The following is a 12,152-nucleotide window of genomic DNA, read 5'->3' as shown; positions in this document are numbered from 1 at the left end:
TGCACTCGTTCAAACTTTGCAATTTTCAGTGTGGCAAACATGCTCTCAGATTTAAGAGTTTACAGCCACAGGGGTGCATTAAATTTAAAATCGCCTCACGGTATTTTAAAGTAGAGATTTCAAGCTTTCATTTGAAAAAAAATTCATCATTTTACGATGATTTTTCGCGGAGTTACCGTTAACCAAAGTTGACCAATTTTTGCTCAAAATTTTTCTATGCCATAATTTTTTTGAGCAGTGTATTTCATTGATTTTGCATTTCGACGTTTTGTATTAACACTAGATTACTAGAACAACAAGCGTGCATTTAATTTTGATGTCAAATTGACGGACCACGTCTGTCACGAAATAACGTTTTATTTATTATTTTTAATTTCTTTAAAGCGATGCTGAACACTCAGCCGAATTTCATTGAGTGTGTAGGCTACATACTATACATCAATATCGCACACGTACATATGCACAAATCGTCAGTAAAATAGCAACGCCATGGAATTTGCCATCTTCCCAACGTTTTAATTTGATCGAATGTGATAATATTTAAATAACACAGGCCTGCGAAATTAAGGATCCTAGAAGAAACGAGTAGTAGAATAGTAATTTTCTCGTAATTTTATCACTGAATCCACCAGCGAAAAATGTTTATCACATCAGGTTTTTGAGATAAATGTGATAACATGGACCAAAAACAGTGATTTTTGCTATTTTCAAAGCAATACTGTGACTGACCAAATTATGTTTTTAATATTCTCTCAACGGCATCATAAAGCGCTATATTTTATCTTTAAATAGCGGTTTTGTTTATTCCTGTATGATTTTTTTTGCCGAAGATTTCAAAATAGAAACTTCGACGATGAGACGATTATGTATTTATGAAGTAGTAAAAAATCGGTGACTCGGTGAATTATAAAATAAAAATCACTGTAGCCCATTACCACATTTATTTCAAAAACCTGATGTAATGGACATTTTTCGATGATGGATTCGGATTCAACGACTAAAATTATATAGAAAATCGCTATTTTGCTACTTATTTCTTTTAGGACCCTTAATTTCGCAGGTCTGTGTAATTAATTAATAATAAACATAGCTTTCAGTTATAAAAATTTTTAACATCTCACATTAATTTTTTTGTTGCTTAGAATTAGAACACTGAACAATCAACATATTTTGATGTATTTAAGTATCCCTACATAGAACTTTAAAATTCTTTAAAAATTTTAAAATTAGAGCATAGTGTTTGCAGAAAAAATAAATTGACATATACATATAAGGTGATTCAGAACAATTCCTTGAAAAGATCTTAACTAAATTCGGAGACAATTTTTCTTTTTGCAAAATGAGAATTAAGCTGTTGTTTTTGCTATTTTTCGGCTAACATGAAGAAGTGTCGGTATAAATTACATATCATATTAAACTACTTAAGTAGAGTTGAATGGTGTAGCACTTATTTTGAGGAAACAGCGATAATATAAGAAAAATCATGATCAAAGATAAACATCTAATGCTGTTATGTTTATTATAAACAGTTGTGCAAGAAGATATTAGAAATTACATTAACAAAGATTCTATTATTATTTAAACACATATAACGCGTAAGGATATTTTCTAATGAAAATAACGAGCGACGAAGAATCCCATCAAAAAAATACGTTTAGTTTCAAATTCTGACTTTGAATTAACAGACATGTTGAATTACACTTATTTAAGTTTTTGTTGCTTAATTCCTAATGTCTTACTCAACAGCTTTTTATCAGTATATATGATAGCATTGTTTTTGATCATATTTCTCCAATGTTCCCGATGTTTCGCTTAAAGATAAACAATATATATCACTCAATTCTACTTAAATAGCCTTTTAATACGATACATATAATTTCTATATGTCGGTACCTTTTAAAATTAACTAAAAAATAAATTAGTTAAAACTTAACATTCTGCTTTGTCTGAAGCTTAATTTCTAAATTATAAAAGTAGCTTATTACGGATCGGGTACAAGTCAGAGGCAATGCAACTCACCGTCAGACGCGCATGTTTAGAAAGCGGCCCTGCTGGGATCAACTAGCATAAGGTCCATAGGTCTAGCAATAAGATGCGCCGCTTCTGCCTACTTCTTGTATCCAATCCATAAGAAATTAACCATTATTAAAAAAATAATTCAGGACGATTTAAAATAATTTAATGTTCTTAAAAAAACGTACTCCTGAATTTTGAAACAATTCCTCCTCTTGCAAAACTTTGTCCAAAGCTTAATTTTTAAATTATAAAAATTATAAATTTATAATTTAAAAATTTAAAAATTAAACTTTGGACAAAGTTTTGCAAGAAAAATTGTTTCAAAATCCAGTCAGGAATACGTTTTTTCAAGAACATTGAATTATTTTGAATCGCCCTGAATTATTTTTTTTATCCTAATAATTTTCTGCCTACTTCTTGTACCCGATTTATAAGAAGCTGATAATTTATTAAATTTTTATAATTTAAAAATTAAGAAAATTTAAAAATTAAGCTTTGGACGAAGTTGTGCAAGAGGAGGAATTGTTTCAGAGTTCAGTCAGGAATACATCTTTTCAAGAATATTAAATTATTTTGAGTTGTTCTGAATTGTTTTTTTATCATCCTAATAATTTTTTATTTCGATGAAAATTAATATAAAATTGAACAAAAGTACTTTAATAATTAAAATTAAAAAAATTAATCTTAACTTAAAATTAAAAAATTTGAAAACCGTCTTCTTGACAGAATTGATTCCAGTATTAAAATAAAAATATCGATTATAAATATAATATTGAATTATAAGATTGAATGGAGTTATTAAGATTATTAAATAATTTTGAGAGAGAGAGAGAGAGAGAGAGAGAGAGAGCGAGCGAGCATGCGTGATGTTTTTTTATGATAAAATTAATTACTATGATAAAACCATTCAAAAATAGTAATTTTCGTTATTATAAAAAAACAATTATCACATCTTGCTGGCAGGCAAATTATGACATTGTTTTGTTTGCTTTTTTTCTCGAATTGCTGCTTTGATTTACAAATTTATGTTCTTTCAGGTCCAAACAAAGTACAAACTTCCTACACTTAATTGGATCGCTCTGAAACCTAATCAAGTACGAGGTACTATCTTCAATGAGCTGGATGACGATCGTTTGCACAACCAAATCGATTTTTCCGACTTTGAGGAGCGATTTAAGATCGGCATGAGTGGACATGTAGCCAATGGTAACAGTGAGATCGACGGACTTCAAAGCTTCCCGAGTAAACGATTCAAGAAACCCGAAAACGTATCACTTTTGGAGCATACGAGATTGCGAAATATTGGTAAATAAACTCTAATGATGTGATACACATAGAAATAAACTTATTACTCATTTTTCATTTTTCCTCTAAATTTAGCCATATCGCGCCGAAAGATGGAAATGCCAGTCGAGAAAGTAATAATGGCGGTAAACGCTCTCGACTTGAAAGTCCTTTCGCTCGAAAATGTAGAATTATTGCAACGTATGGTACCTACGGATCAAGAAGTATGCTTGTTTCACACTTTATTAACACGAGTATTATCATTATTTGAAAAAAAAACTTACTTTATAGCATTAATAAAATATAAATTATTTTCAGATTAAGGCTTATCGCGAATATATTATAGAAAAGAAGAATGTCAATTTGTTAACGGAAGAAGATAAATTTTTGATGCAACTTGGTAAAGTCGAAAGGATCTCTACCAAGTTGTCAATTATGAACTACATAGGAAACTTTTTCGACAATTTACATCTTATTACACCACAAATACACGCTGTGATATCTGCATCCAGTTCGGTTAAGAGTTCAAAGAAATTGCGATCAGTATTAGAGATTATTCTTGCCTTCGGTAACTACCTAAATAGTAGCAAACGGGGTCCTGCATATGGCTTCAAATTACAAAGCTTAGATACATTATTAGACACCAAATCGACCGATAAAAGGATGTGCCTTTTGCATTATATCGTTGCCACAATACGAGTCAAGTTCCCAGAACTTATTAATTTCGAATCAGAGTTGATGTACATCGACAAAGCAGCAACAGGTATGCCTTATTTGATTAACTGTCAAAATTTTAATATAATTATGCTAGATAAATAACATTAGATGATAAGCCAAACATATACTTGGGGAAAAATGTGATAATAAAAAAATACAGTCGAACCTTGATAACTCGAATCTCAAGGGACCAGAAAAACTGTTCGAGTTAGTTTTCGACTTATCGAAATTCGAGTAAAAGAGGATTACATATGAAAATTCGACTTACGAAGGTTTTATAATTTTCCGGTTATAATGGCTTTTTAGAGGGAAAAAAAATCAATATTTAACAATGAATTATTTATTGCATATATATAATAAATGTAATCATCAAACAAAATACCAGGCTATTACTCACGGTTACACATAGCTACAACTTCGAATTATAGAGATAGCGATAATAGAAGTTTGACTTATAGAGGTGAACTTTGACTTGTAGAGGTCTGACTACTTTAAATTCGAGTTACAGAGGTAAAATATATATTTAAATGCCTGACAAATAATTCGAGTTAAGGTAGATTTTATTTCGATTTATTATAGAGGTTTTCCGCAGCGGAGCGGAAGGGGATGAACAAAATTTTTCGTCTTATAGAGGGTTTCGAGTTGTAGAGGTTCGAGGTTATCAAGGTTCAACTGTATTTATTCTTTAGTAATTTTAAGACGGTGATAAAAATAGAAATTATATAATAATAAATTAATGAAACAGTGTTTGAAATAAAACTCGATTTACAGTCTGTATATCTGTTATCGTTAGTTTAAATATTTATTTTATTTCTGTTGCAAAACTATAATATATACATATTAATTTTAGTTTCACTGGAGAATATAACGACTGACGTTCACGAGCTGGAGAAAGGCATGGATCTTGTGCGAAAGGAATTTGAGTTACGCGGCAAGGAGAAGCACAATACAGTGTTGCGCGACTTTTTGAACAATTCTGAAGAGAAATTGCGTCGTTTAAAACTTGACGCGCGTACCGCCGGTGAAGCGTTCCGAGAGTGTATCGAATTTTTCGGAGAAAGTCCAAGACAGGCTGATGCTAACACCTTTTTCTCCCTTCTTGTCAGATTCGCGAGAGCATTTAAGGTGACAATAATGATTATATGTACTAGATATCCAAGTTTTTTAACGCGTAGTTTTGTCAGAAGCGCAGATATTAAATAATAAAATGTATAAATGTGCAGACAGCGGATCAAGAAAATGAACAGCGTCGTAGATTAGAGGCTGCTGCAGCAGAAGCTTTGAATACTTCAGAGGAAGTTATAAAACGTAACAAATTGAATCAGAAGAAACAACAGGTATATTATGCATCTTTAATGTTTTACTTTTTGCATATTTACATGTGCTGACTCGTATCTAAGTTTATGAATGAAGTCAAAGCACTTAAATCTTTTTACTTAAATTGTTTGTGTAACTAGCATGTGCTTTTCTAATGTAATAGTTTGAAAAATTGTTTTAACACACACGATCTGCAAACATTATTATATTTGCAAAAATTACGCACTTATATATTATCCTTTCTTTTTATCCTTTTTAGTATAAAGAACATTTTATAAAACGTCAAATTTATTAATCATTTATATCATGCACTTATGTTTCTTCTTGGCACTGTAAAGTTCTGTGACAAACTACATATTATTCCGTTCACGTAAAACTAATTAAAATCTTTGACATTTATATTATTGTACATTTGTAAATCTCTATTTTATTTATTTATTTTACTCAAGAAATATTTTTCTTTTATTAAATGTAATCTATTTATTAAGACTCGTTATTTTATAGTTATGATAGTTACAATTTTCATTAATTTTATATGTATATATACACACAAACCGCCAAAAGTTCGGGACCACCTAAATAATTTCTGAATGATTCGAGATAATGGATTGAAATTTATACAGTTACAATGGCACCATGAAATATATCATTAACCTTGAAAACATCCACTTGAACTCTTCATGGGACAGGGATGGGAGTTGAAAGTCTTGGTTGAAAATGGCATGTGGGGTCGAATGAGGGCTTGTTTGAAAGAGCTTTTCAAGATGAGAAGAATGCAAGGTCATTGAGGTCTACGATTTTTTTTCGCAGAGTTATGCTCATTTGAACATTGGTGTTATTTAGTGCTATCAAGGGCCATGGCGAGGACGTGAGGAAGATAAGACTTTGCGCATGTTCCTCGCACACTCACACGCTCTTCCACATGCACTTCCATTCACTCAGGAACATGCGCGAAGTACACACACACACACATATTTATATGTATATGTTATTATTTATATTTCTCTCCTACAACATCAATGCTGTAGATGCATTTAAAAGTTTATCATATCATATCATATAACATTATAACTATGAAAATACGTAAACCATACAAATTTACATAACTGTTCACTAAGATTTCCTTGAAAAAGGGTAAAAATAGATAAAAATGTATTGAAAGAATGTGGATGATTCAATAAGTATTATTTTTGTAAAGTTTTTTAAATTATGCATATAAGTATTGATATGTATACATATGTATGTACATTTACGTTTTTGTATGTATGAAATATTCTGCATAAAAGAAATAGAAGGGGGGGCCTTTCTGAAGCAGCACATGGGGGCAATATCCTCAACTCTTTTAAAAGAGTAAGCTTATCGAAAAATTTGAATACGTATTTTTAAAATTTAAATGATATATGCTGCTAAATTAAGGACACTCTCTTAAAGATCTTATCATAATTTTGATTCATAAACTTTATTAAAAATTGTATAATTGCAAATGTTTTCATATACATATGTGTGCGTGTGAGAGCGAAGTGAGTAAATGAATGATAAATTCTGTATTTAAGAAATAAATACAGAAGGGATTAATTTTTTTGCATGTTGTGAGGTAGCATGATGTTTCACAGAGATTATGAACATTGATCCTGATTCTTTTTTTCCGCGCCTTTTACAATTTCATTCCATTTCTTAAACACCATAGATTTCATAAACATCTATTTTCTTATTTGTTACATATTTATTTGGATTTAAAGTCAGCGAAATTTTGCTGTAACTCGAACAAGAGTCTGTTACACCGCCATCTTAATGAACTGGAGCTCAGAACATAACAATGTAGAAACAGTTCACAACATGTAAGTCTGTCCTCACTCACTTCGTCTAGGTATTAACATATGATTTTTAATATCTACATACACACATACACATTAGCGGGATGTTTACTACCTGCAAAAATCTGAAAAACCTGGAGTTTTCAGAGGATTTTTTAACCTTTAAAAATGAAGGATTTTCATGAATTTTTATCGGTATTCAGGAAAATTTTTAGATTTTTACTTTTAGATTTAAATTCTATCTCTTTCAAAGAAAACATGGTTTCTTTATTTCTTCTTGATAATGCATGTCAATAATTAGTTAACAATAAATATGGCATATACATTTGTATATTCATGCACATTTTCGTATCTCTCCTGACAGTTTTAATTAGAAAATCAATTTTTAATTAAAATAGCAAAAAACAATACGCAGCAGAAGAGAGTTGATCACTGATACTATATTGTAATGCGTATTCCTATACGTTTCGCAACTCTAATTGTAAAAAAAATAGATATATCTCGTGTGGAATCCTCGTTTTAAAAATTATAATATATAGTTTTTTTATGTTGTTTACACTTTAATTTATCTCAAAGTTGCATTAAAAATTTTCTAATCCTACCTGAAATTTTGAATAAATATATCTAGAAAATCCAGAAATTGTCTCTGCAAATTTTTTACAAGGTCAAAATATTTTCAGTAAACACCCTGATTATATGCAACATATAAAAAATTTAAATAGCACTTCCTAATTAATATACGTAAAATAAATCATAGCGGATTATATATTTTGTTTATTAGACACAAATTTAAATAATATCTATGATGATTATAGATATTATTTACAATAAAATGACATGTGGTTATTTTTAATTTTCTATTTGGGGTTACTTTAATTTTTTTATTCTCATATTAGACATTTAATATATCGCTTATAAATTAAACAATTATATATATATTTCACGTTATTGGTCTTTTCTTTTGAATCTTTCTGTGTATGTTGCGTGCACACACGATGATTCGACACACAGGATGATTCAAGAGGAAATAACGTGAAATATAATTGTTTAATTTATAACCGGTATATTAAATGTCTTATACAATTATTTATAACATATTTTAATATATAAATTAATATAAATATATATTTAATATTATTATTACATATAATTATTTCTAATATGTATAAATTTTTTTGTATACATGTAATGAATTGTAATTATATAGTTTAATATACACATATAACTGTAACACGTATAACTAAATAATGTTTCAATATTTTATAATTTATAAAAGAAAACATGATTCTTTAAAATAATTTTTGCCTAGATAAAAACAACATATTATAATAATATTAAAAAGCGTCTTCATTTTTATAAGTAAAGCCATCTTTATCAAAACAAAAATCATTTCGATAATTTTCATCTCAAAACTATAAAATATCGTTAAAAAATATAAAATTATCTTGGTTTCGAGAAAATATTTTATATTTATTACAACTGAACTTTATATATATGTATATACTGTATAAACTCGTACTTCTTTACACCACATTCATATTAATAATAATGCATCAAAGTACGCATGTTCTAATTTGCATTGATGTTGCCTGAGAGGAATTCTTCTATTATCGCTATCCTTCTATAAAATTTTATATATTGTATAACATAAATGAGAAACGTCACTTATTATAAATGAAGATTGATATGTTAAATTTTTCTTGATTTGAAATTAGTTAAAGTTTGGGCAAATCTTGTATCTTTTTAAACTTGATAACTATATATAATATATAATTTTAATATTAACTCTTCGTCAGCAATACTAATGGGTAATACTAATGCTGATAGCATTGTAACTTTCAATCCTTCTAACTCGAACGTACTTAATAAAAATATATTTTATTATAGTGTCTTGAAAAGCTCTCGAGATAAGCCACAAGAATGTGCAATGAAAAATGGGAGTTCCATTTAAAAAATTCAAAGTGACCTTGGCAGTGCCGTTCAAGGTCATACCAATGGTACCTTATGTCGCTCTCAAAGTCATAAAACTTTTGTCTGAAACATTTTTCGGTATTTTATATACTTTTCGAAATATTTCAATGCGTAAATTAAAATGGGACACCCTATTATTATGAATATTTCCTCACACATAGTTAATGGTTCTCTTAATCACTTATGTGAAATTCATACAAAAAATATTAGTTTTCTTAACTATTTTATTATAATAACATCAATCTTTAAAAGATTTCTATCTTCAAATATGTCCTTCCAGTCCTTCTTTGACTTTGAATATAACATCGATGGCATTATTCAATCCTTTTCATCTTCATCTCACATGTTTTATCTCGCATATATGACATAATTTTGAATAAGTATAGTTAGGGAGGGCTAAGCTCTTTCAGGATGAACAGGATATTTAAGTGTGTCACAACGTAAAATTTCATATAAATGTGGATTATTTCAAGGCCTGTATCTCTAAAACTATTAGACCTTTCAAGAAATCATCTTACAGGGTTTTATTCTATAAGAACTAAAATAGTCCAAAGCGAACTAATTTGGCGGAGGCCCAAAAAACGGCCATAATGACACTTGCTCCTTTACTGTAGAACTTTAAAGATCCATTTTGCAAATCTAGATTGGAAATTTCACATTGCCGATGGAGAGTTAAACCTTTACATAGCAATAATTCATAAGTTTTATATACATATATACTACATACATTGCTTAACAAAATTATAGCATAGAAAAATTTTGATCGAAAATTGGCCAACATAGGCTGACAATAACTTCGCGAAAAATCATCGTAGTATCATGAATATTTTTTAAATTAAAGCTTGAAATCTTTACTTTAAGATACTTTGTATCGAGTTTAAGTTTAATGCACCCCTATTACTATTAACTCTTAAATCTGAGAGCATGTTTACTATACTGAAAATTGCAAAGCCTGACGTAATGCACGGATTTGCTAAAAATTTTTTAATGTCGTTTATAATGACATAAAGCTCGAATCTTTCTCTTTAATGTAAAGAAAAAGCAAATCACCACTATTTTTTCACAAAGTTATAGCGTTACAAAGTAATCCTTGTATTTTTCTCATGGTTGGTATTACCCGATAAGCACCATAAGGAGATTGGCAATCGGATTTTGCACATTGTGTGTACGTGTGCGTGCACGCGCGAGTGTAAAACATACACATACATGACGATTTAAAAATTTATAGTAGTAAAAGTACATTAAATTTAAAATCAATACAAAGTATCTTAAACTGAAGATTTTAAGCTTTAAAAAAATTTATGATCCTACGATGAATTTTCACGGAGTTATCGTCAGCCAAAGTTAGCCAATTTTTTAATAAAATTTTTCTGTCATAATTTTTTTGAGCTGTGTGTACGTGCGTGCGTGCATGTGCATAGATTATTCCAAACAAAAACACAAATGGCTCTGCCCATAAATGAGCCTTTTTAAATGTATGTTCTCAAATTTTAGCTTTTTTTTAATGTAGAATCGAAGTCATCTGGCGATTTTGGAAAACTTCAAAATGGCGACCATAGCGTCCTCAATAAGCTGTCGTCAAAGAATTTTTAGAACAAATTTTAATTACCGAACACAGGAGGCTAAAAATTTTTTCTATATTTATAAATTAAAGTTTTTATGGTCGCTGAATACAAATCTGCAATCATAATTGTGAAATTGACAATGATAGATTCAAACTAGTGGCCAAATTGAATCAATTTCCAAATAATGACTTTTTTGTACAAGACTCAGCAAAAAGACTCGGTGTTTTTTGGTCGCTAATCATGCATTTTCAGTTATCAAAGCAGAATTCGAGATACCGATTCCAATATAGCGGGTATAATATAGCTAATACATCTCAAGTTGGACATAAAGATTTATCAGAATTTGTTTTTTAATTATGCAATTTCTATATTTCTCAACATCTTGGCTCAACAATCTTGAACTTAGAATAAAGACTGATAATTTGTAATCAAAAAACCAATGAACCAATACCTAGTTATTAATGTTTAAAAATTTCTCAACTTGAGATGTATGTTTATATTGCACTAGTCATATTAGAATCGATATCCCGAATTTCGCTTTGATAACTGAAAATTTATGATTAGCGACTCAAAGGAATACCTGTTTGCTGTGTATTGATTAAAAAAATCATTATTTGGAAATTGGCTAAAGACCATATATTTTGAATTCGCCTTGGAAATTTCACAATTATGATTACGGATTCGTATTCAGCGATCTTCAAAACCTTAATTTATGGAAATAAAAAAATTGTCTAGCCTCCTGTGCTTCAGTAATTAAAGTTTGTTTCAAAAATTTTTTGACGACAGTTTCTTCTAGTCGCGATTCTGGATCTGCCATCTTGAATTTTTAAAAAGGCTATATACGGCAACAAAAAGTAGACATTTCAACAAAAATTTTAAGACCTTTTGAAGTATTTTATCTAAAAAATTGAAGGGCAGGGGGGGTGGCCCGCTTGACAGAGAATGTCCCATATATATGTATATTAGGGTGAACCAAAAAATTTTTTTTTTTAATATTGATTAGTAATACCCCCCAAAAGTTAGCTATGGACTTCAATATGGTTTGGGTAAAATTTCATCGAAACCGATCAATATCTTCAGGTTGCCCCTCGACCTTGCAGTTAGTAAGTTTATGCATTTCTTCATATATAGATGTGTCAAAATACTCAAAATTCGAAAAAATATTTGAATTTCAATAGAGTTTAGTATTACCTGTTGTTTTTTTGATCGCTGAACACGAATTCGAGGTCAGAAGTATACATTTCAAAATGACGGATCCGACATAGATTCTTAAATAATACATTAAGATTCTCGAAAAATATGATAGATGTGGAAAAATGTTTTAAATAAAAATTGTACGGTTCGGGGAGGTATATACATAAGAAAATATCATTAATTTTATTTTAGATGGCGTCGTTAAGATCAGATCAAGATCACATCGATTTTTTTAAACGAAATTATATATTTTTAACCTAATACAATTCCTCTA

General features: G+C 29.5%; 1 protein-coding gene across 2 annotated transcripts in view; it reads left to right on the top strand.

The window, feature by feature from the left end:
* LOC105460601 (formin-like protein CG32138) overlaps positions 1-7,176 on the top strand; it is a 16,493-nt gene extending 9,317 nt beyond the window's left edge. For both annotated transcript variants that reach the window (XM_011707087.1, XM_011707088.1), the window contains exons 10-15: positions 3,054-3,321; positions 3,397-3,524; positions 3,619-4,063; positions 4,868-5,142; positions 5,241-5,354; positions 7,074-7,176. In XM_011707087.1, coding sequence (XP_011705389.1) covers positions 3,054-3,321; positions 3,397-3,524; positions 3,619-4,063; positions 4,868-5,142; positions 5,241-5,354; positions 7,074-7,148 — 1,305 coding nt within the window. In that variant the 3' untranslated portion in view covers positions 7,149-7,176. The remainder of the gene's footprint in view (positions 1-3,053; positions 3,322-3,396; positions 3,525-3,618; positions 4,064-4,867; positions 5,143-5,240; positions 5,355-7,073) is intronic.
* The last annotated feature ends 4,976 nt before the right edge of the window (positions 7,177-12,152 follow it).

The sequence above is a fragment of the Wasmannia auropunctata genome, unplaced genomic scaffold (genome assembly GCF_000956235.1).
Source record: "Wasmannia auropunctata unplaced genomic scaffold, wasmannia.A_1.0 LD319144.1, whole genome shotgun sequence".
In the NCBI taxonomy this organism is placed as follows: domain Eukaryota; kingdom Metazoa; phylum Arthropoda; class Insecta; order Hymenoptera; family Formicidae; genus Wasmannia; species Wasmannia auropunctata.
This window is presented reverse-complemented; position numbering and strand designations above follow the sequence as displayed.